The 26,953-nt window shown below is 40.3% G+C and overlaps 1 protein-coding gene across 1 annotated transcript; it reads left to right on the plus strand.

Moving 5' to 3' along the window:
* Window positions 1-273: 273 nt before the first annotated feature.
* On the plus strand, window positions 274-25,641 carry st8sia3 (ST8 alpha-N-acetyl-neuraminide alpha-2,8-sialyltransferase 3). Its single transcript, XM_028602338.1, has 5 exons — window positions 274-283; window positions 4,103-4,271; window positions 14,267-14,386; window positions 20,054-20,611; window positions 25,359-25,641. The coding sequence occupies exons 1-5, from the start codon at window positions 274-276 to the stop codon at window positions 25,639-25,641; spliced, it is 1,140 nt and encodes a 379-aa protein (XP_028458139.1).
* Window positions 25,642-26,953: the final 1,312 nt, after the last annotated feature.

A 26,953-nucleotide genomic window follows, 5' to 3' on the forward strand; every position in this document is an offset into this window, starting at 1 on the left:
CTGAGTGTGTTTCCTAGAAGGGAATCAGCTGTGATTGATCTATTTGCATAGCTTCAATCAGCTGTTACTCAATACAGTTTTTCTCGATCGCTATGACACTTTTTTCAATACTTTTAACAACTTTCCTAAACTCTTAACGCACCAACACAACTACAACACACGATTGGCAAAACAGTTAATTTCATGCTCAAAATCACACATTGTAAACTAAACTCCAACACTGATTTTCAAAATACAATAATTCACTAACACAATACACTGTTTACCAAAAGAATGCAATCATGTCTCAAAATCAAATAATTCTTCCAGAACATTAACACATGTTCTCTCCCAACAGGAACATTTAGTCAATCATAGCACAATGTCATGGAATTACAGAAACTGCATTATTTTATATGTGTCAGTCAGGTCTGCCCTTTCAAGACACTCAGATAAAGACCTGCAGACCCCAAGTGTCTTCAGTGTGCTGGTGGGGGACCAGAAGACCACTCCTCCTCCTGTATCGACATTGAACAGACACAAGTGATTGTATTCATCATATATTGTGTTTTGCACGGCAGTTTCTGTTGAAGCCTCGCTAAATTTTTGTTTTGTTGGGTTTAGATTTTTTTGAAGATTATGTTTTGGGCTTTTCCGCCTTTATTTGACAGGACAGCTTGTTGAGAAAGGGGAGAGAGAGAGGGGGAAGACATGCAGGAAATATAAAATGCAGGGGATATATTTGGGTTTCAATTTACAATATGATCAGCTGTTCACTTTGACTTTAGCCTATAAGTTAGGTTTAGAACATGTTGTTATCTGTTCTGACATACAGTGTGAAAGCATTTGTACATTTGGCAGTAAAGATCCATTGTTTTGGTCTTGGTGGAGCTTGTATGTAAAAGAAGTTCAAGTATTTTAAATTTGTGTTAACTGTATGCATTTTGTGTCAAAGCAACAAGAAATGTGTTAATTGTATAGCCTACACAGACAGATGTTGTGCTAACTGTGTTAAGAGTTTAGGAAAGTTGTTAAAAGTATTGAAAAAAGTGTCATAGCGATCGTAAAAAAATGTAATATTTTTCTCGTCAATTGGAAAACACTGTGAAGAAAAAGCTGACTGCACTGACTGCAACCCCCCCTCCCCCCTCTCTGTGGTGCATGTGTATGTGTACGTATGTGTGTATATGTATGTGTGTGTGTGTTTGGTTCAATCAGGCCTTAAGAACAGTAGAAAGGTCAGAAATGTCAAATGTTGAAATGCCAGCAGCAATGGCAGCCTGTCTTTCTGTCTGATGTTTTCATGTGTCTATAGAGCATCTTGCTGTCTGTCTGTTTGCTGTGTAAAATGATTCACAATCAATGACACTATAAATCATTTTATACCTTAAACCCAGATGTATAATGTAGGTTTATCGTTCTTATTAATTACAGAGCCATCCATCAATTGTATTACATAAAGAAGTGTATGTAACGAAACCAGTGTGATTATTTTTGTTATGTTAGCAGCATGGCTTTAGGGATGGCAATGTCAGAATGTTAGTCGGTCCACCATATGGTCCCGACTAAAATAGACCAACAACTATTGGATGGATTTCCATTCAATTTGGTACCCATATTAATGTGATTGTATCACTCTATAACACCTTCACACTACTACCAAACTGACAAGAGTCACTATTTTGGGCACTAGAGGTCTTTGTCACTTGAATGTGAACATAGGTTGGTTTGGGTATTAGTGTTTCAACTAATTTAAACGTTGGACAGTCTTGAAACTAAGAGGGTGAACATATCAAAACATTACACTTGCTAAACATCAACATCAGCATGCTCGCATTAGCATCGTGAGCATGTTAGCATGCTAACATTAGCATTTATCCCAAAGCACCGCTGACACTGTGCAGCACAGAGCTGCTTTAGCATGGCTGTAATCTTGTTGATATAGATCCTACAGCTTCCTAAAAATGAATCTTTCTACAACTGTGTAATATGTAGGGCTGTCAAAATAACTTTTCTTGTAACTTTTCCTCTGCTAATCCCTGCATGCACGGTTTTTCAGCCTGACATTGTTCAAATAGAGCAGCTAATGTTGGTAGAGAAAGCAATAAGTGTCTGTTGGGCCTGTGTTTGTGTGTGTGTGTGTGTGTGTGTGTGTGTGTGTGTGCGTGTGTGAGGAGAGAAACTTGAGTGCAAATGACAGCAAAATGCAATACAGACTCTTAAACTGAGCTGAAACAGAGTTAAACATTCTGGTCCAGGCCTTGTCCCACATTGCCAGACCTATCTCCACAGCGCTGTGGAGTCAGCTCAGGCCAGCCTACACCACACTTACATTCTGGGATAGGAAAAAATAAACGTTCTAGATTGTTTGCATATCGCCTGCAGTGGCTCTATGTAAGCTCCAGGCGCAGCAACGGTGGCTCTGCAAAATGGTCTCAGGAAAAAAACTTGTTTTGGTGAAACATTTGTACCCCGCAAAAGAAAACGCCACATACAGTATTAATGAAGGTAACTATTCACCCAATACAGTAACGTGAGCTATTTAAATTAGCTGGATACATGGTTAAACCTCATTGGCTCTGACCAGTGTATCGCTGTGTCTACTTCGTCCACAGCAATTCCACCAATCGGTCCCAGAACGTCCCAGTTAGAGAGTAAATGCCTTAAACATATTCATTGTAAATCTTTACAATCATTTCCCAAAAGAACCAAGCAGGCCGGCCTTGTTCTTCAAAACTTGACATTTTCAGCGTGTAGCTTGCTTAGCTCGGAGTCTGTTTTCGTTTCCCGTACCAAAGGAATTCGGAGAAAAGGCAACACACAGAGAGCAGAAAGTGAGGGGCAAAGCCTGATGTCAGCCGGAAGCCAGATGTCAGGCTTTATCCTGGAAATGTACTTCCGTTGATCCAGACTAGTCCAGCATTGATTCACTCATCTACCAAAATCAATTGAAATTTTTTTTGGGAATTTTTGAAAATGCTTCTTACAAGAAATATTGATAGGCTTTATGTGATTCATTTAGAATAACTAATCCATAGCATGGAATTAATTAGATTATTTTTTTATTAATTAGCTTGACAGCCCTAGTAACAGGGAATCCCTTTGGGTTACATAGCTGTCATTCATATTGTAGCCTACACCCGGCATTTTCATAACACTCATATCAGAACATATTAAAACATTCACATTTAAGAACATATTAAAATAGCATAGGCCCTATGTCAAATACATTTAATAGATATGTTCACTTCAGCAGAAAACGTGGCCTTTATATTTGTATATTTTCACATGTTTGTCAAGATGTTTGAGTTCAGACTGATTGCCTACTTATGCCCTGTAACCCCCACCCCCACCCCCTCCCTCGCATCGCATCCTCTCTAGCTGCGTACAGCTCCGCCTCGGATGCTGCTGCTGTTTATCTGCTAACCGCCATACAAGAGCTGCGTCTCCTTAAAGCGATACACCGGTTTAATGAATTAGACTACCGGAGAGAGGAGGAGGAGGAGGGACACGCCGAGGATGCAGATGAAGAGAGGGAACAGCATCCGACGGTCGCCACCGTCATCTCCCTGCAAGACGCCGCGTGTCGCCGCTTCATTTCACCACCTTGAGGTTATGATGCCGGCTTTCATCTGACCCCTGCATGCCGGCAGAAAAACCTCCAAGACCCCCCCCCCGCCTCCCTCCTCTGTTCTCCATTCTGCGATGCATTGACTGTCAATGCGTCACACGTTCTTCCTGCGTCGTTTCTTCCGCGGACGCGTCGCAACCTTCTTGCCTCATATTTTGGCTATGCAATAGGCTGCAAAAACGCGGCCTCCTACTCTTCACTCCACTCTGTAGCCCTTCATGTCCAATGTTTTAAGCGTCAATAAATCCGAGGTTTGCGCGTCCTTGATCGCCTGTCCGGCCTTCTGCATTTTCTGCGTTCCTCTCCGCCGCCCATGCGTCGCCGCTGCCGCGCCACCGCATCTGGCCCTCCATCCCCACATGGACTCTGAAATCTACGTGAAGCGCCCTCGCTTTGCCGCTGATGCGGTGCGCCTGGGGGCTGGCTGTCTCTTCGTCCTGGCCGGCCAGTGATCCTCTGGTCCGGGTGGGGGGTGCTTGTGTCCGCAGAGAGGCAGGATGGTGCGGATCGCCAGCGCGCTGGGGCTCGTCATGTTCAGCGTGGCGCTGCTCATCCTGTCGCTCATCAGCTACGTGTCCATCAAGAAGGATTTTCTGCTCAGCACCCCCAGATACGGACCTAATGGAGGACCCAGGATGTCCATGTTCCACGCTGGGTTTCGGTGAGTCCAGGCCTGGCTGTAGAGCTGTAGACGTAGGCTATATGCTGACTGTTGGTTTGCATCAAATCAGCTGAGTGTTTGGATTTATTTTTAGTTATTTCAGGTGTATACATGCTGACAAGGTAGAAAAACAGCTGAATGTTGATATGCTACAGTATGTACCTTCTAACGTGCCAATTGTTGGTTGTCTTAAATCCTCATACTGTAAATGATTTTTTTTTTTTTTTATAGTTTTCCAGTTGAACACCTCTCAGTTTGTGCTGGTAGGGTCTAGCAATCTAATCAGAAAAAATACATAAACATTGTCAACTCAAAAGTTGCAGCACTGTGAAGGCCTCTGTGCTGTCTGAGGCCTGACAGCTCACAGACTGCTCTGCTGTGCTTTCATGCAGCATTTGTCATTCTCTATCGTTTGGGTAATCACTGTGAGATTAGGTTTTTAGTTTCTTAGACCATACGGTATTCAAATGTGCATTCTTGTCATTTATTCACTATAGGGCCAAACATATGTGGACACCCTTATTCACATCATTTAGTATACTTTTGGTCGGGGGCTGTTTAATGGTTTAAACTAGGCCCCACAGTTCCAATTAAGGAAATAAAGTGAAAGAACCAATCAGGCAACAATGCAAATTTTCTACAAAAGTTGCCATATTCAGCTAGTCGCTTGCTAGCTCGAAGTTTGTTGCCGTTTCCCGAAGAGAACAGAGTTTGAGACAGCAACACACAGAGAGCAGAAGGTGAGGGACGTCCCTTGATCCAGACTACTGCTGCTACTACTACATGTAGGCCTAACTGTACTACAATCAATCCACTCCTACCATTGCTACTACTATTTTCCCACTATGGCTACTTCTACTACTACTGTTTTTGCCACTACTGTTACTCCTAGAATTCTTACTCCTACTACTCTAGTACAACTATTGCTATGGTTACTGTTATAAATGTTGGTATCACTTCTACTACTAGCAGCTATAGGCTACGTATATTTACATGTAGGCTGAATGTATTTAGCAACTGCCTGGATTCAGAGCCACTTACTTCTTTATGATTTAAAAGTCATCAGATAAGGTGAAAGTTGGTGGGAATCTAACAAGAAATGAGCCCACATCAGGTTTATATTTTTTAACAGACAGCAATTTAATACATTTTATAATAAATACAAAGTAGAATCACTTACTAGGCAGCCTACATTCTATGTCTGATGTCAATGGCGGATGACACTGATTTGCTGATTTGTTTTTAAATGAGGAGAAAGCTTTGCCCTAATAAACTGGTCTGAATGTAGCACATGTCAGTGTGTTTTCTCGTTCAGTATAAGAGTGTATCAGCCTGAAGGAAAACAGGGCATCTGTCACTTAATCCTACAGCTGTAAACCAGATCTCCTCGTTCCCTCCCAGCTCTTACAGTATGTCTCTTCTTAAGTCCATTTACTGCCATGTTTCCATTACTTTTATGCACATTATGAAGTGATGAAAAGATTAAAGGAATACAAATTTAAATTGGATAATTTTGTTTTAAATAAATTATATTAACTGTAAGTGTGGCACTTTATGGTATATATGGTCAGATTATCAGTATTTGTGTGTGTGTGTGTGTGTGTGTGTGTGTGTGTGTGTGCACGTGCACATCTGGGTTTCCTGCATCTGATTCCTGTTCAAACAGGATGTCTGTAGACACCAGAAGAGCTCTCTGATACTTTTTGAATAGATGTCAGTAGGGCCGCTGCAGTACAGCTCCATGGAAAATCATTCTGTAAATCTTTGTTGTCTAACATGTTCGGTCAGTTCGGAGTGTGACGCTAAAATGGCCTCGTTCTGATGAAGGTTCTGGAGGCCAGTGAGCCGTCCTTGGATCTGATTTACAGCATGAGAGCCACATTCATTTTCCACCCGGCTGTAATCATTTTCCTCCTCGGTCGCCGGCACCATGGGCCAAGGTTAAACTCAGAGTGAGTTACATGCGAAGGATGGCAGCTTTTCCAAGACAAAACACTCTAGTGGACAAATCTATACTGTATACGTTTCCTGCTGTGTTGTTGTAGACTGAGAGTGTATGACAAGGAACGTGGTGACATTTTTGTTTTTGCTCTGTATGTGTTGCAGCCAGTTGATGGACTGGTCTGTCTTTCCTCTGAAAAACGATTGGCCAGAATACAATGAAAAAGAGTATATTTCAAATTGTCTTGGTGACCCTCGACCTGTCTTCTATCACCACCATCAGACCCAAATTTATACTGGTCTCCAATGGTCGGATTTCCACGGAATTTACTGAACACTTTTAATCCAGGTTTGGGTAAGCTTACATGAAAATGTTCCGAATATGTTATCATTAAATTACAGAAACGGGGCACCCTGGTAGCACGACGGTTGAGCGTGTGCGGCACGGGTTTGAGTCCGACCCAAGGCCCTTTGCTGCATGTCATCTCCCTCCTCTCTCCTCCCTTTCCTGTCTTCAGCTGTCTTATGAAATAAAGGCCAAAAAAGCCAAAATAACAATAATTTACAGAAACATTGCATGCAACATATTCCTTCTCTTCCCATCTCTCTGTCACTCTCTCATTCTCACCATCACACACGCACGCACACAGATACACACAGACACACACACACACTCGCAGCTTTATCATCATTAGAGTGTCGAGGCTTCACCTACTAGTTTTTCCCCTATGTGTTTTCTGTAGCTTTTGTTTACACCGCCACCGTCAGAATGAAGAGGCTACCACTGACAATATGACTAACTTAATCATAGAGGAGAGAGAGCTCATGTCTTTAATGGTTACTTGTTTTGCTGCTATTCAACAATGAAGAACATCGGAGCAATTCATCTGTTTATTCAGCCTTAATCTAAATCAGCAATGTTTCATTTGATTGCTCCAGTGCTGCCGGAGGTTCCGCCAGATGTCCCTCACCTTCTGCTTTCTTTGTGTTGGCATTCTAAACTTTGGTCGATTTGGGAAAAGTCCTCCGAGCTAGAACCGACAATCAAATTATAATTTATTTATCTTTTTTTTGAGTAAAATTCTCATCACACTCAACAGCCATTTTAATTCCAGAGCTCGCCCACGTTCCTCCAAACAAACCTGTGTTTATCGCTTCGCGCCACCCAAGATAATTGTGATTGGTTTAATGAAATGCCAATAAACCAGAGCACATTTTTCTCTTATCCCGGAATGTTGTGTGGACTTGCCACAGGACTAATTCAGCCTAGATCTCCCCACTATGTTGATCGGGGGAGAAAGAGAGCACTCTGGACAGCTCCCTAGCCTTAGCTGCTGCCAGCAGCAGGATCAGCACCTTGGAGAGCGTGGCGGCACTCATTCCTAGTCTCTGGCCTTGTCTCAGCCCTGCGATTGTGCTATAATAATAATAATTATAATAATAATAATAATAATAATAATAATAACTTTTATTTATATAGCGCCTTTCAAACCCAAGGACACTTTACAGAATTACAGAACTTGGTGTGGGTGAGGACCCTGGTGGCAGAGTTTTTCTTTTAGAGCCTGTCTAGGGTTTTGCTGGGGACCTCAGACAGAACTCCATTGCAGTAGTCCAAATGGGAGGTAATGAATGCATGTATGAGGGTTTCTGCCACGGAGTCAGAGAGTGATGGCGGGATTCTGGAAATGTTTTTAAGATGAAAAAAGGCGGATTTGGTGATATATTTGATGTATGGAAAGAGAGGGTGGAGTCTAGGATTACACCAAGGTTGCAGACCTCAGAGGATGGGCAGATGACACATCCAGGATGAGATCTCCAACCTTCTGGAGCAGTGCGGGCCACAACCAAGAGCTCTGTTTCATTGCTGTTAAGTTTGAGTAGGTTGGTTAACATCCAGGCTTTGATGTCATGCAGACAGTTGACCATGGGCAGGGGGGGAAGCTGAGTGGATGGTTTGGTGCTGATATAGAGCTGTGTATCATCGGCGTAGGAGTTGAAACTGAGACCATGTCGCCATATAATTTGACCAAGGGGGAGCATGTAGATGGTGAAGAGGATGGGTCCAAGCCTTGAGGCACGCCTTGGTTGACCGGAGCTGGGTCAGCGCGGGAGTTGCTAATTGTGACAAATTGCTTCCTGTGTGAGAGGTAAGACAGAAACAAGGAGATAGCTGTGCCAGGTAATGATACCAAGGTAATGGGATAGGCGGTTGAGGAGAATGGTATGGGAGATTGTGTCAAAGGCTGCGAAGAGGTTGAGGAGAATGAGTATACCGATGTGTCCAGAGTCAGCAGTGGTGAGTAGATCATTTGTGATTTTGATGAGGGTGGTCTCTGTTCTATGATCAGGTCTGAATCCTGACTGTAGATACTGAGCTCAGGGTTGGACATACTGTATGCTGATGGACTGATGGCAACTGTTTTTCCAGGATTTTACTTAGGAATGGAAGGTTGGAGATCAGCTGACTGAGGGAGTTTTAAAGTAGGTGAGAACTATGCCAGATTCCAAGGAGCAGTTGATGACATCAACCCTGATGGGACACAGGACAGGCAGACATGCTTTGACCAGGGCTGAAGGCATTGGATCCAGGGAGCAGGTGGAAGCCTTTGCTTTTGTGACCAGCTTTGTCACTAGAGGTTGTCCACAGGCGCGAAGCATACAGTTGGTGGTTTGCCAATCGGGTTTGGGTGGTCAATTAACACATATTTTTGCCGGCTGGGCAGTGCGTTTTGCCTCTCATAATGGGTGTGTGTATTAAAAAACCCTGATCGGAGTGCCTGGATATCTCAACTGGTGGAGTGTATGCCACATGTACAGAGGCTCGGTCCTCGCTGAGGCAGCTGCAGGTTTGGATCTTAGAAAAAGAAAAGAACCCCTGATCACTAGTCCCTGAGCATTTTGGTACTGCAAGCTGTTGCAGTGCATGGTCATGCACCTCCCATTCTTTGTAATTATAGGCAGGCACATATCCCATGTGCAATGCTTTTATTTGAGATCCAGGAGAGAAAGGTCCATGCCACATGGCAGTGAAGAATTAAGTTTAGCTACAGTTTGAAATTACTCAGAGGTAAAGATGACTTATAACTGGTTAGTTATACCCAGTACTGTTTGAGGCAGAGACGAACTACCCACCCAAACGTCATGAGCATTAACCTGTAGCTCTGTTTACGTCTTAACTATACCCTTCATTGTGCCAATCACTTTCTGGTATCTATTTTTACAACAAAACGTAGGAGATAGCTGTCTCCTTTATGGTTAATAGAAGAACAAGACTAAGAGTCTACAGCAACACTAGTAACTAGGCGAGGCTGCACTTAGGCACAGTGGTGCATGGTAATAAATGCTAACGCCAGCATGATAACATGCAAACATAAGTAGAGAAAGAAAAACAACTCTGCCACTATAAAACACTAAGTTTTATAAAGTAAATGTGACTGAAAATTTGGTGCTGCTAATTTACTTTCACATTTTATTGTGAATGGATTCACTTTTTCCAGTGCGTCCAAAAGGTCTTGTACAGTTCTGTGCCCGTTTGGGGAAATAATTGTCTTTTGTTTTCAGCACTTTGCAATTGTTGGAAAAAGTGCCATACAACTCAAATGATCACCATTAGAGCTATATTATATCACAATTATAAGTGTTTTATTGTTACAATAATATAATATCAAGTAAGTATTTGAAATGCACTTAACCTCTGCATGCCAGGCCTATATATAGTCTACTTAAGGTATTCCTTTCTGTCAGTTACATGTCATTTTAAAGTCACTGGTGATGATTAAGATAAGAGTGAGTTTATTTTTTTGTTTTACATTCCTCCTGCAGCGAGAGGCCGCCTCGCAAACCTGACCTGAGGTGAATACAGAGTGCTGAAGTTTGAATTCAAAACACAAGGATGTACTCTGTCTTTCTTTTTCCTTTATTATAATATTTATATTTTTCTTTTGAAGAATGATATTCTATCTATCTATCTATGCATCTATCTATATATGCATATATCTCTCTATGGTCTGACACTGAACATTGAACTGTTTGTGTCTCTAACCAGACACAAAGCAACAAGTCTATGACCCTGACTTTTCTCTGAAGCCTTTTAGATGGTGTGGTGTTGGATTTGAAACAGCATGAAATAAAGAATTTAGAGGAATACTAAGAGTAAACTTTCAAAATATATTTCCAAAGTTCACTCAGATCTCATTTTGTGGAGTTTAGCCAGTATTTGTCACAACAGAATAGTGTGTCACATAATCTCATTATTCTCTTAGAAACGTTCAGTTAATGTTGACGTTTTTAGTTATCTTTGACAAGTTTGTTATTTCATTCAACATTCTATTCCTTGACACTAAAATGAATCATATACCTATTTGGGAATTAGTAACAAAATAGTACCTAGCCCCCAAATCTTAATCTTAGTTATTATCTTATGTACAGAAGATAATAACTTGCAAACATACAGTATAAAGGCTAATATATACGTCAAATATTTTGGAAATCCAGACTGAATTGAAAAGTTTGGAGACAGAGTGAGACCATTCCCAACTGCAATGTGCTCATCTTTAGTATTTCCATTGTATTCTGCGGGACACATCCTAATCAGTAGCTACATCATGCTGATCCTGATTCAGCGCTGCACCTCTCTGGCTGAGCCTTACTGGCTTCAAAGATGGCGGGTGCTGCAAACAATAAAATAAAGCTGCTGGAGGTCAGACTGCCATCAGATCCAGGTCAAACAGTATTTACACATACGTTTTATGGTTGGTCTTAGACTGGCACAGAGGTGGGGTTTGCCATGCAGGACAGTATAAGTTACAGAATGTTTACACTTGCTTCCTCAGTGATCAAACCTCTGCCACTGTCTGAACTGTCCTGATGCAGTAAATTCCACCAACCTCATTCTTCATGCAAAATTAACCAAATTTACTTGCAAATACTATTTGACCAGTTGTGTCTGCCATAGCAGAGTCTTGACCTTAAACCTTGACATTTTGATGTTTAGTCAAAGGCAGAAGACTAGTGAGGCTAGTTCTCTGTTTAAACCAAGATTGTGGAAAATCCTCTATGTCTGTCTTTCTCAGAGTCAAATGAGACGATCGGTTTCGTCTTTGTGCATCCAATACAAGGAGAGGTCATGGGTTTTGTCTAGCTTACCACAAAAATTTGAGGCGAAAACTGCTAGCCTAATTTCATCAACAGAGATAAACCTAGACATACAGACAAGTCCAATGCTGTCAGATTAGCATGTTGTATCTTGTTAGATAGCGTGCTAATTTCACATTGAATGGACATCACATGGAACATGGACATTTCAGACACTCAGGAGTTAAAATACATAATGAGAAATGATGAAAATACAACCTCACCATAGGCAATCTTCTTAGTCCTTTCTAAGGTGTTTTCTCTTTCAACTGCAAGTCCTTCAAACCATACAACGATATAGGCCTTTTATTCCTAACCTCTAGTACGACCCACAGGAGCGTTTCATAAATTAGCACCCCTAGCGGTGGCAGGAAATACTACCTTTTATGTTAACCAGAGAACGTAACGATTGCAGTGTTAAACATATCGTTAACATTGTGAAGCGGTTGCAGTTTGTTTAGGTTTAGGCACAAAAACTACTTGGTTATGTTTAGGCAACAACACTAATTAGTTAAGTTAAGTTTGGGATAAAATCAGACGCTACTTACGCACATGACGCGAACGTGACGTAGCTCCGTTTGTTCCGTAAAGTTAAACAAAAACTCACAGTTTATTTTTATTTTCAAACGGGACTCAAACCACAGTCTCCTGGGTGAAAATCCTGTATTTGTTTGACTCATCCACCACTCCAACTTACGTCCTTATGTGGAAATTTGCCCGTCTTGTAATTTGTCACCATACTTCCTGCTTTGCTTTTGTCATAACTACTACAGCCACTAGAGGGCAGCGACAATATAAACGTAAATATGGGTCGTAATTGCTGCTTAAATGAACAACTTATGTCCCCTTTTCAGGGGAGGCCAGCCTCGTTACTTTACAGCAGGCTGTAACAAACAGACAAACAAAAATTACCTCAACTAGATCTCTTCCATTAACACCTATACAAAGCAGTGCTCCACTTGGGGGAGAGGAAGAGGTCCTTGGCCATTTTTTATTTGACATGCTCCACACTAATGTTGGAATTAATTGTGTGTTTTTGTTGCTTTACACCTGATTTATTCTTTTTCCCACCTTGAAATTGACCAAGAAGATTTCCTACCATCCAGTGTATTAATTTTTCTAAACAACGATCTACAACACAGAGTGTCTGAAATTACCAGGACGTCATGTGTGGTATGGTGATCCTCTGGCTACATAACCAGCTAGCCACCACGTTAGCTACACAATCCATTGGCTGATGTTAGATTTTCTGCGGTCAGTTTGTTAGGTGACTAGCTTGTTGCTAGTCACCAATCTGCCTGGGATTTGTTGACAGTGGAGTTAAGACAGAGGTCAAACCTGTAACTGCCACTATGAGGAGATTACTTTTGACATGCTGTGTGTTCAGGCTAGCAGTTTCTTCTGCTTCCACTCTTTGTGCTAAGCTAGGCAAAACACATCCTGGATCGTTCTCTGTACCAGATGCACAGAGACTCTGCTTAAGACATAGAGTGTTGCGTTTACAGGAAACTGAATGGACTGAATGCTGTCGTGACCTAAGGAGGAAGTCATTCTACCAGGAGACAGCACCTTGAATAAGAAATAATCAAATACATGAAAAATGTCAAGGTTTCCATGCAAAGATCACACATAGAAAAGCTTGAAAAGTAAATGAATACATTGTTAATCTCTTGGTTAAGTCTTGATTTTAATATAATCATTTGTAGCATTGGACGAGTTGAGGCTTCTTGGATTGCAAAAAAAATGTTCATCTTATAAAGCATGTTCACCGCATGTTCAGTCCTAAAATAAAAAAATAAAAAATAAAATTTACGAACAAAGTGGCATCATTAAATTTCTCATGCTGTTTAAGTGTCTTGAAATGTGGTAAACAAGGCATCATTTCAAGATGTTGATGGTTGTTTTAAAACTGTCTTGAAAGTGAAGGATGTACATGAAACCAAATTTGGTTGAAAGGCAAATATTTCACTCCACATGAAAACCTTTCTAAGATGGACATCATTTCTGCAACAGTTTGGCCGTAATGCTCATTTTCCCACAGTACGCTGGATTGATATTATTCCAGATTAGAGTAATGAAAGAGGCTGAAAGTCAGTTTACACTGAGCTGATAGTGTAAATGAACACTGCAACTGGTTTCCTAAAGGAACAAAACCTTATCTCTTTGCTAAATGGCTCAACACTTGCATATTTCAATCAGCTTCTTTTGGAGGCATTTTAGCTTTGTGAAGAGGGTGGTACTGAAAAAGTTTTTGGACATTATTTCTACAATATCAAGAAACACAAGCAGTCAGGGGATCTCACTTTAATTTTCAAGGTATTTCCACACCAAGTTTAAATTTATGTACAAGATATTTACATGAACAAAACTAATCAAGTAGTTATATTGTGTTTCTCTGTTGCTTCTTGCAAACCAAAGAAGCATTTTAATGCAATAGAACATTTTTAGTTGTCTTTTGATTAAATTAATTTAATACTTTGGTTCATTTTTTTTGTTAAGAAACATGAAAAAAATAGCATCATGGCTGCTGCCTAGATGCACGACCAGAAAACTAGATACAACACGAAAAAGTGTACTATCTTATCACAGATTTTAAGTAAATTTGCAAAATCTATGCATGCAAAGTTTGAGCATTTTATGCATCTAACTCCAAAAAAAGTTTTTTTCAATAATCTTGCTAAGGTGTTAGCTTGTTAACAACCTGACTCTTTGTGTTTCTTGGCCTGTCAGACAAATTATCCTTTAATGGTTTGCAATGCAGGTAAATGAGGATGTTTTGCATTATCTATAAACCTTTTTGTAAAGAGCTAAAATGCTCCTCAAAAGATTTTGAATTGCAAGTGAATGAAGCCGACCTCCTCTTAACACAGGAAGAGTGGGTTAACCTCTGTGTTTTTATCTCCTCCTCGTCTGTCTAGCTCTCAGCTGGCGTTGAAGTATCTGGATCCAGCTTTCACTCCTCTGACCAACGCGCTCAGCGAGGACATGCAGAACTCCTCTAAATGGACCTACAACAGCTCTGCTTTTCTACAGCTGAAGTAGGTTACACACAGTCTCTCTCTTTATGTGGTGGTTTTTGGCCATCTTGAAAGCTCAGCATGATTTTAGTGCTTACAGAAGTAAGCACCAGTAGTAATGTTTCATTTAATTTGAATCCAGCATCATTTTGTTTTTTACAATATAAATTAAAGTTTAACTTGGAAACTCAAAGCACTATCAAGTCAGTCAAGACAACTCAAATTGAAGTCTCAAGTCTTGTCTGGCCCAGTGTCATGTCAATAATTCAGTCTCTAAAATGTATTTAACCCATCAGTCAAGTCGGAAGTCCCTTAGGCCAAGTGCAAGTCAAGTTTCAAGTAATTTCAAGTCCATATCCAAGACAGCCTGTTGCTGTCTTATATATTGGTTCATTGTTGCGGTCCAAAACTTAAAGGGGTGATAGAATGCAAAACCGATTTTACCCTGTCATAGTTGAATAACGACAGTTCGGTGGGTAAATAGGACATACATACAAGCTCAAAGTCCCATTGACACCCCTTTATTATGAAAATCTCATATTTTGAAACTGCCGCTGAAAACGGGCGAATCTCAACAAAGCTAGTTGCTTATGCAAGCAACTAGCGTAAATCCGGAACGTTAAGAGAACAGTCACGCCCCAACATTTACATAGGCTACACAACTGACCTGAGATCAGGTAGTCTTCTGAATCTAGCTAGGTCACGCAGATCTCTGCTATTCCATTACAAAATTCACTTCTGAAACTTTTTTATGCGAGAAATCAACTATGTAAAGCTCAAATATGGGCCGTTTTACGAAAATGGATGGCTAATTGCAAATTTTGTCCGACTGTGTGTCGGAGTTCAGCGCCGGTGCTGCCTGTGTTGTTGCCTCGCCGCCCAGCCTGCCTTCCTTTACACACCCCGGCCTGCTCTGAGCTCGATTGAGCTCCGTTACGGCTTGCAGCCCACAGCACTCCATACCCGCGCAAAGTCACCGGTTTTTGGCAAATGGACTACTACACGCCGGTGCTCTGACAGAGCTCCAGGGCCTGCAGCTCCCCTCTTCCTGCTAACTAAATGCCCGGTGTGTGTGAGTAAGAGCGCGGTCAGCGAGCTTGTTACGCCAGCAATCTGTTACCACAGGTTCCAGTTAATCTTTTAATGTGTGTAATTATAATGTGTTGAGTTATTTAAACAAACGATTGGGGAAATAAACGCTGCTTTTCCGCGAGTCTCATTGATAGAGCCTGCGGCTGGATGTAGCTCTATCAATGAGAGCTAGCTCCTCCTAGAATTTCTCTGAAATTCACAAATATTCATTAACTTGAAATCGGACACCGTTGTTAGCTTTATAAGACATTTACGGAGATGTTGTATAAGTGGCGTGATGAAATTCAAACTGTAAATATACAGAAATTACGCCAAAAATGAAGCTAACTATCCGTGATTTGTAGCTAGCTACACATAGCTAGGATTGAAGGGACAGTCATAGCTAACGAAACCCCCACTGTTCACAAAAATTCATTAACTTGAAATCGGACACCGTTGTTAGCTTTATAAGACCTTTAGGGAGATGTTGTATAAGTGGCGTGATGGAATTCAAACTGTAAATATACAGAAATTACGCCAAAAATGAAGCTAACTATCTGTGATTTGTAGCTTGCCACACATAGCTAGGATTGAAGGGACAGTCATAGATAACGAAACCCCTAATCTTCACAAAAATTCATTAACTTGAAATTGGACACCGTTGTTAGCTTTATAAGACCTTTAGAGATATGTTGTATAAGTGGCGTGACAAAATTCAAACTGTAAATATAGCTAGTTATGCTGACAGCCAGCCAAGATTAACTGGAACTGTTGTAAGAGATTGCTGGTGTAACAAGCTCGCTGACCGCGCTATCACTCTCACACACGGGCCATTTAGCTAGCAGGAAGAGGGGAACTGCAGGCCCTGGAGCTCTGTCAGCGCAACAGCGTTTGGTCCATTAACCCCAAAACGGTGACTTTGCGCAGGTATGGAGTGCTGTGGGCTGCAAGCCGTAACGGAGCTCAATCGAGCTCACAGCAGGCCGGGGTGTGTAAAGGAAGGCAGGCCGTGCAGCGAGGCAGCAACACAGGCAGCACCGGCAGCTGAACTCCGACACACAGTCTTACCAAATTTGCAATAAGCCATCCATTTTCGTAAAACGTCCCATATTTGAGCTTAATATAGTTGATTTCTCGCTTAAAAAAGTCTCAGAAGTGAATTTAATAACGTAATAGCCCGACAAACAATGTATAACTTTGCAATTAGACCTGCTGTCGAGTCTCCCATGTGTTTCTATGTAGTTTGCTCAAACCAATAGGCGCATAGCTCATTCTGAATATTCATGAGCATACCATATTTGGAAGAAAAGCTCTTGTTCCAAATAGAGCCATATTCACAGGGTAGTTAAGGGCCTAATAAAATAGCATTCGGGCAATTTTCAGCCCAACCAATGTTACAAACCCCATTAGGAGACCTTAAGGAACAGTGTAAAATACCCTATATAATCATTCTATCACCCTTTTAAGGCTTGAATGTTAAAGGGGGTTTAATCAGGTTTGAAGGGGCTAAAGGGTGAAGAAACAAAGTAGCAACAATACAAGAGAACAACTGCAACATCAAAAATCTGCTCCTCCATTATCCACATTAATCTGCATTAATCATGTTCAATGTTGAGAATTTTATACATTACTGGGTCACTGTCATCATTACCATTGTTTCTGATTGGATTTAAGGACAGAATTTAAATGCACAACTGGTATTAAGTGGTTTTACTGTGTATATTGTTCATCAGATCTGTTCAGTACTCGGATTTCCTTTAATCCACTGTTTAATCCATTGTTACAAGTACATTTTGTTATGGTCCCTGTGTCAACTGTCTTATCCACGGTTATGACTGTACACTCTAAAAAGTAATAAGGTAAGAGTCTCCTAACCCTAACGGACGACAGACCTGCCCCCACTGCTAAAAGAAATCCTAAAGGAAACACTGCTACTATAACAGGCATCAACATTATAATGGTTTTTATAATTCATTGTACAATAGAGCTGGGCGAAATATCGATATTATATCAATATCGCAATATGAGACTAGAAATCGTCTTAGATTTTGGATATTGTAATATCGTGATTTGGTAAGTAGTAGGAGTTGGTTTTAAAGGCTACATTACAGTAAAGTGATGTATTTGCCTTTACCCACTTAGTCATTATATCCACATTACTGATAATTATTGTGTGTAAATATTTTTTGAAAGCACCAATAGTCAGCACTACAATATCGTTGTGGTATCGATATCGAGGTATTTGGTCAAAAATATTGTGATATTTGATTTTCTCCATATCGCCCAGCCCTATTGTACAACATTATTTATGTATATTTACTCAGTGTGACTTCCAAAACCTTACATTTTATCAGCTTTGTTTGTTTGTAATGTAGCCTATTTGTCTCTCTTTTTCACTCTTATTTTTTTCCTTTGTGTGTGATTCATTTTGTGCATTATGTTATTAATGTTAGCGGCTTCATTTCTGTGTAGAACTGGTAAACAACTTGAACTTCAACAATCACATCTCTGTGTTTAACGTTTAGCTAACAGCTAACGCTTAGCTAACAGCTAATGTTAACTTAAGTTGTAATTACCTTGCGTTAGTGTCTTTTGTGTGGGGGGTTTCTGCAACACACCACGTTATTGCTAAATTAAAGAAGCGAGATGGCGGATACAATGTAGACCATGAGTCGATACAATTCAAGGCTGAAACGTGATAACGTTAGCAAAGGCATACATAAGAGCATATCTGTAGCCTGTCTTCATTGAATATCAGCTAAATCAGCTTAGCCTACATTGAATCTCTTCGCTTCAGGAGTCTGTTTTCAGTTAACTTTAGCGTTAGGATGCGTTAAACACGATAACAGCCCTGACTGCCTTGGTAGCTTACAGGACCACCGGGTAGCTAACTTAGCTTGCCATGCATGCAGGTCAGTTAGTACGATTTGCACGTTAGTTAACATTTACTGCCAAACAGGACCTCTAGAATAATCGGTTTAGCATGAGTTCACCAATCATACAGCAATAATTTGGCTAAAATTGCTTAACTTACCATTTTAACTAGCATCCTTTCAGTTCTGCAGCGCCGACGGGTATGAAATTAAGTTTTCAAGCAAGCTGTTGCCCTGTTGTTGTTCATGTCTATACAGCAATCACAGACATAACTACTCACATAGACTGTGTATGTCAACTCACTTTTATAACACTTCATGTACTGTAATATAATATGTAATAATCACATAGTAATAACTACTCAAATAAACTTGATAGTTGTATTTAAAATATATTGTTGTGTATGTACTGACACATTGTAAGTAAAGACAAGGTATATTGATACTTTTTAAGATAAAACAGATCAAATAATCTAGATCACAACTATTTATTATTAAACATGGTTGGTGTAGCACTTATTACAGTGTACCATGACGTACAATGAGCAGACCTGTAAAATAAGCTTACACACTTACACATAAGCAACATTACCGAGCAGCCATACCTTTCAGCTCAGTAGTTCTTTCTGCCGTACTATAAGATTTGTTTTAATTAATGTTAAAGGTTATCTTTACGCAAATAGCATATATTGATGCAGATAGTTCTGGTTATATTTGGTTTAGAGATATTTGGCTCTAAGATATCTGCTGCATTTAACTTTCCAATATATTAATTAAAAATGGCTCTGAAACTAAACAGGAAAGTGTAATTAAAATGCGTAAAGAAATTAAGTTCCTGTTGTTCAGCAGGTAATATAATATAGTCCTATGTTTTGCAGGTTTCCCAAAACATTTTTTCATATTTTTTAATGACTTCCTTTTATGTACAGAACTGAATGAGGTGATCTTACATATATTTAGTTGCTTTAGGTTGGAAGGTGAATGTTATTCTGTCCACCTGGAACAACCTACAGTCCAATCTAACACCATTGCACTGTGAAGGTATTGCAATTATTGTGTCCACCCCCTGTAGATTTCCCTGTACTGAGATAGTGGGTGTTGTGAAAAATTCAAAACGAAATACAACAGAGAGGTTTTAGACGGACTTGTGGATGCTTAAAGGAACACGCCGACTTATTGAGACTTTAGCCTATTCACCGTATCTCCCAGAATTAGATAAGTCCTTACATACCCTTCTCATCTCTGTGTGTGTCGTAACTCTGTCAGGGCAGAGCGATTTGCTTGCAGCACCTGAGAACCCCCGTGGTGAGGAGCAGAGAGTAACAACGGTGCTTTTCAGGTATTGCGCTAATCACTCCACCCAAGTAGCAGTGCTTTGCCTTCTGTGGAGAATAGTTCCCAGTATGTATACGGTTAGAAGATGGCTGTGTCTCATGTGACCTTGTTATTTGTACATGCTGTGACTATACAAATCACAACATGTAAATAGGAAAATGTTGGCGTTATTTTGTCAGTTATTGGGAGCAGTAGACAAGTTGGTGCCAGTTACCTCCAGGATCTGTGCTAAACTAGGCTAGCGGTGGGTGCGTCAGACAGAGTTACGACACGCACGGAGATGAGAAGGGTATGTATGGACTTATCTAACTCTGGGGCATACGGTGAATAAGACAAAGTCCCAATAAGTCGGTGTGTTCCTTTAAAGTAAGGATGCAGTAATGAACAAAAATTTATTTTTGTATTGCAGAAAGGAGATCTCCCAATACATCGACATCCCCCACAACTTCACACTGATAAGAGACTCAGTCCGAATCGGACAGCTGATGCACTACGACTACTCCAGCCACAAGTACGTCTTCTCCATCGGCGAGAACTTCCACTCGCTCCTCCCTGCCGTCTCGCCAATCCTCAACAAGCACTACAATGTTTGTGCCGTGGTCGGCAACAGCGGCATCCTTACTGGCTCGCGCTGTGGAGCCCAGATCGAGAAGTTTGACTTTGTCTTCCGCTGCAACTTTGCGCCGACCGAGATCTTTAAGAAGGACGTTGGGCGGCGGACAAACATGACGACCTTTAACCCCAGTATCCTGGAGAAATACTACAACAATTTACTTACTGTGCAGGACAGGAACAACTTCTTCCTAAGCCTAAAGAAGCTTGACGGTGCCATCCTGTGGATCCCGGCGTTTTTCTTTCACACGTCAGCCACAGTGACAAGGACGCTGGTGGACTTCTTCGTGGAACATCGAGGTCAGCTGAAAGTCCAGCTGGCCTGGCCGGGAAACATCATGCAGTATGTCAACAGGTAAGACACACAGTAACACTGCAGTAGATTTACAGCAAAGATCACGTCTCCACCTAGTATTACATAACCTGTGATCTGTGCCTGGATAATGGCATCTTAACATGAGCATTTGCATAGAGCTCAACAGTGACCGGCCACTTTTTTAACGGATCTGGTTCTGGTGTTAGCCCCGTTCAATATCTCCATTGCTGTTTCATTAAATGCTGATGTAATGAGTTTAGAGCCTGGGACCAAGCAAACAGCTACAAGAAGAATCGTAACCATAAAACATTTGATTGGGTGCAAAATAATATTTTAAATATGGCAGAAAAGGCAAAGGTACAAGACTGTGTACAGAAACGATCATAGACTTCAATGGCAGCAGCTCGCTCTAGCCGTTCACGGCTGCAGTGAACATGAGTTTTACCAATTATAGACATTGCTGTTACGCTAAGGATTGTGGGTAGTGTAGTATTGCTCCATAATATTGCGTATAAAACATGTAACATGTAACATTTAAACAGACTTCTAGCCTGTAGAGGAGCAGAAACTTTTGTTTCACAACCTCAAAGCTTGTGGTCAGTCTTCCTTGGATGGTTTAGACTTTATGGCTGATATGGTATTTTAACTTCCAGAACCATAATATTTACATCTGGTATTAGTAATGTTATCTTCATTCTGCCCTCACTCTGATCAGATCTCAATATGAAAGGTAGGCGGAGCTAGCAAACTCTTCTATCAGAGCGTGTCCCAAGTCAAGGTACTTATTGTTCCTTTTTGGCCTGGCTTTTCTAATTGCATTCGTTTTGCAATGCATTCTGCATGCATTTACACCTGCATTTACATATTTTTTTCCTACTCCAGATAAGATATCTAGGTACAGATCAATTTTTTCACATTGTCATCAAATCCCATTAAAAGATCAAAAGCAACAGCGTACTTAGCGTAAAGTGTAGTTTTAAAAAATGTGTAGGGGTTAAAGTGGAATATGACAAAAAGGCTTTTGAAACAGAGTCCGACGCAGTCAGTCCACGTAAAACACAATGGGGCTACATTCACTTCCAGCTAACTTCACAGAGAGCAATGAGCGCAAAACAGCATCACCAATCTATGTAACTCAGCTATAAAACACTGAATTTGCAGCATGTTACCATGGCGTTCACTATCAAGCCTGTTTGTAACCAGTACCGACAACGTGATCTTTACCAGTTCCACTGACTTGACCAGTTTAGATAGCATGCAACTGTCCTGCTATTATTACAGAAATTTGAACTAGCCACAGACAGTTGCCTTGCGCATGGACTCATGATGGTGTGCTGCTAAGAATGAATAGGGGAAACGCTAAAATGGATATTTGGCGTCACACTGATGTATGAAACTGCCAATAGGATTAATTTACTTATTAATTGAAGGTGCTGGAATGCTGTTCCAGATCTTTCCAGCCCACTTTAACCCCTGCTCATATGGGGACTGTTTTCAGCTGTGGATTAACAGTGTGGCTCATTGATTGTTTTAAATAGTTAATACAATGAGTCTCTATGGCACAGAGGAATAAGATATTTATTGTTGGGTTTTTGCCTTTTAAATCAGATTTGTTGAAAAAATATAGATTTTCAAGCCCAACCCCATTTACAAAAATAAATTATAGTTTAATTACTAGTTGGTGTTTTTTACCAAACGTAATCGCTGTTTGGATTATTTCCACTTCTTGGACAATTTTCCAGTCCAAGAAGTGCTATGTATGTCATTAGGAAGTGGTCAGGGCGAATAGTTGCCTTCTTTTTACTCCTGTGCCTCTCAGTGACTTTCTGCTTGTCAAAGTGTACTTGCACACTATTAAGACCCATTAACACCTGTTAAGGATGGTCAACACTGTCTTCTAAAAATGATACCACTCATGTTAGTCATTGGTTTCTGGGTGAAAAATTTCTGGACCTGTTAGTCTGTAAATCTATCACTCTCTATTTGTATGTCTGTCTGTGTTTAAAATGCCAAGTATTTATGCCCTGTTTGTAGTACTTAGTGTGGTTGCATTGTATTGAGCTGTGCTCTATATGGCAAAGAGGAGATTTAATCTCCAAAGCCGGATTATAAAAAAACGTATAGCACATAGCTGTAACTGTGTGTGTGGAGAGGGATTTAAGTCCGGTGCCTAGTGTTGAAGCAGCAGAATAGGCTACTCGTACAGTAACCTAATCTTCACCAATCCCATTAAGACTACCTGCTCTGGAAGAATAACCACGTTTAAGCAGCTCAGGCGGCTTTCAGCACCTCAAGGACTTTTTGAAATGGTTTTGTTGAGGCCGGTTTGGAGAGTTCCCCTCTGTGATCCTGCAGAGCAGGACTTCTTGATGAAAGCATTAGTAGTGGTCAGATTAGTTTTTTTTTTAGATTCAGTTGCTTTCAATAACAGCCTTTTGTTAGATTTTTTTGAATGACAATTCTAAAAAGTGAAATTTGATTTGTTCAGGTTTGTGCCTACATTTATGTGTCACACAACATGTGGATATTAATCTATTTCTTCTTTTTTGGCAAAAAAAAAATCTTAACAACATGGAATTACCTATACTGTAATGGCTCACATAGTAAATTTGGCAACATTTAGATTTTTTACAGCTCTAATTCTATCAGCAACTACAGAGTCATAGGGTTGCAACTAATGATTATTTTCATAGTCGATTAATCTGTTGATTATTTTCTCGATTATTCGATTAGTTGGTCTATAAAATGTCAGAAAATGTTGAATAATGTGGATCAGTGTTTCCAAAAGCCAGATGACTAGGGCTGCCACCTCTTAGTCGATTAGTCGACTAATCAGTCGATTTGGTCTTAGTCGACTAAGATTTCTTTAGTCGATTAGTCATTTTTTATGCTTATTCATGCTTAATTACTCATTTCCAAGAAACTTATGAGCACATTTATGGCAAGATTTAAAGTGGTGCTTTTGCAGGATTAATTGTGGAGAAACTCAGTTTTACAGATGGTTAATTAACTACATTTATATTGTGCTTTTCTAGTCTTAACCACCTCTCAAAGCGCACAGCTCTGTCAATTAAATCAACTAATCGATTAGTCGACAAAATCCTCAGCCCTAAAGATGACGTCCTAAAATGTCTTGTTTTGTCGACAACTCAAAGATAGATAGAAGAGGAGAGAAGAAACTAGAAAATATTCACATTTAAGAAGCTGGAATCAAAAAATGTTGTCTTAAAAAATTACTCAACCGACTAATCAATTATCAAAATAGTTGGCGATTAATTGAAGAGTTGACAACTAATCGATTACTCTTTGCAGCTCTAATATCATACTCACCACCCTTCTGCGCTCAGTCTTTCTCCTCAAACAGAAATACTGTCATTCAATAATTATTATTATTGCTGATCGTTGACAGCAGCTTAACAATGACAGTGGTGACTATGAAATGACTGTTGTACTGATTGAATTAATGCTGTGTAACATAAATCATTATAGTGAATAATCAAGATAGCAAGTAAACATAAAGGCTGTATTACAGTAACAGAAAACAGCATCAACAACAAATGAAAACAGAAAATGCAAATACTTCTCACTAACATATGATAAGATACACATATAACAGAGGAAAATAGAGATTAATGGCTGCACTTTGGTCTAGATTAAATTCTGGTGTTTTACCCTTTAAAATATATAATATGTAATATTTCTGGATTTAAATATAAAAAAATGACTCTACATATGTTATATATAAGTGTTTTAGTTTAGTTTAGTAATTTCCCCAAATGTTTTCAACAACGTTCAAACCAAGAGAAATCTGTCATTTTTAACAATGACATGGAGCGTAACGTTTAGTTGCCTGTTAATTTTGTCATATAACCTTTAAAACACCAAATGATACGTTAGAGAGTAATGGTAAATCATATAATGTCACAGAATTATACTCTGGAACAACAAAAAAGCATTTGTCTGCCACACATCACTGTAATTGTAATTACATGCCACTTTGTGACACAGTAATACAGACCTAATGTATTGCTATATTCTAATATTAATCCAGTTTACTACAATGTTCTACGTTGACAAGTGGCTCATGCTAATGCTTGGTGGGTAACGATATAAGGTTAAAACAAAACTCAACGCGCTCGTAGAGTTATTTTTAGTGTAACTGTTTTGACCACTGTTTAACAGCGCTGGACTAACCCACGATTACATTCGCCAACGTAACATTAGCTATATGGGTAGTTAACTAAGTAAGCCAGCTAGCTCAACCAGCGACTGCAGCAACCGGAACCCAGCCAGCACAAACCCCAGCGCTGGGTGCTAACAACGCTAATGGGAATAACAGAAGGTTTATTGATCCATCGGGGAACAGACCACCTCCGCCCCCACTACCACACCCACCTCCACCCCCACTCCCCACCGGTGAAGTAAGTCTCCCAGTGGCGGGGAGTACAAGTAATTACAGTATGTGGGAAAAACTTGAGCTATTTCATTATAATGACGTAAATAAATGTTAATTAACATAATGTGAATTAAACTGTAATAGATTAACTCGTTCCGTGAACAGATACATCGGCAATGGTTAACAATGAAGACAACAACTCCTATGATCCCACGCAACTTGACAACATCATCAAATGTCCGAGTTTACATCCATGGTTTCGATTAAAGGAGACCTCTAGGCTAGCGGCAAAAAAAAATACATATTGTACGTTTAAGTGACTAAAAACTTCACATAATTTAAAAAGTTACGGTTATTTTAATAATTGTGCTCCTGATTTGTGCTCAACAGCTACTGGAAAACCAAGCAGCTGTCGCCGAAACGCCTGAGTACCGGCATCCTGATGTACACGCTGGCGTCCTCCATGTGTGACCAGATCCACCTGTACGGCTTCTGGCCCTTCGGCTGGGACCCCAACACAGGAAAGGAGCTGCCGTACCACTACTACGACAAAAAGGGCACCAAATTCACCACCAAATGGCAGGAGTCCCATCAGCTGCCCGCTGAATTCAAACTCCTCTACAAGATGCATACGGAGGGACTGCTGAAGCTCTCCCTCTCCCACTGTGCTTAGGGCTTAAACTGCAGCAGGTACAGGTACAGCGCTCCTACCAACTCCTCTCCAACGCTTCTACGGGCCAAAGTTGTCAAAATGATGAGGCAGACAAGGGAATGATTCATGTGGTTTTGCCAAAATCAAAATCTTAGCTCTGAGGCTGAGTTGGTGCAGTGGGTTCTTCAAATGTTTTTAGCCCAAAAGCCCCGTTTTACAAAGCGCAACAGCTCAAGAGATGAGGAGTCTATTCATTTTCTAAAGCTCAAGAATATAAAGATGAAGAGGACTACAGTTTTGGAAAAGGTTGCTGCAGATGGACCTTTAGGCACCGTTGCTCTTCATCAGAATATCACAACCTTGAATTGTTTCATGGTGTTTTATCACTTGTCACTCTTTGAACTACAACTACAAATCAGCAGACTGTTTAAAACCTACATCAGCACTGCATTAAAGAAGGCATATCGCTCCTTCATTTCTATGAGACCACTGTGTTGATGCAGTTTGGATCCTGACACCACAGGCAAGAAAGTTGAACCTGGCTCAATATTTGCTGCAATTTAATGCATCGTCATGCAGCAGCAACACACCGCGTAGGCTAATCGGATATGTGAAAGCGCACATTGCTCGTAGAGTCAATTGTAGAGAAAATGAATGTCACGGTGATAACTATATGTATACTATATGATACATAATCAAGTACAAGGGCAAAGCATAAAGAGTACAGATCATGGATCTACAAGTAAGAAGCAACAGGAACTCTGGTCTCCTGCTCAAATGTTGGATGCACTACACCCCATCCATCACCCTAACCTCCACACCCTTACTTTCCAAATTGCTACAGTACATAAAAGGCACGCTATTTCCTACATTGGTACTGAACGTTGGTACTGGACGTAAACTATGCTTTGCAAATTTGTTCAATATGCCTCCATTTCAAACATAATTCTTAGGGATACTGAGCTGGAATTTAAATTTAAGATAATTGTATGTCAAAGGGACTATAGATGACTCTAATCGGAAACAAACAAAAAGGACATACGCCAGATGTTTGTCCCATACTGAAGCACACTGCTTTCATCTTTGAAGTACGACAATAACCATATCTTTGAAAAAATTTGAGTATTAGGAGTTTTGTTTCTTAAAAAACTGGTTGAGCTGGAATCACAGCAAGAAAAGATCTTGAACTGAAGTCCTTATTTTCACTTTGCGGGCCTGTTCCTCTGATTTTAATGTCCAACTCAAGACAGCGTGAGACAAGAGGAATCTTAGCTAATTAAAACAAAAAGGCAACATTATCATGGCCTTGAAATCCAATTTGTACATATTAACT

This window comes from Perca flavescens, chromosome 16, assembly GCF_004354835.1.
Source record: "Perca flavescens isolate YP-PL-M2 chromosome 16, PFLA_1.0, whole genome shotgun sequence".
In the NCBI taxonomy this organism is placed as follows: Eukaryota; Metazoa; Chordata; class Actinopteri; order Perciformes; family Percidae; genus Perca; species Perca flavescens.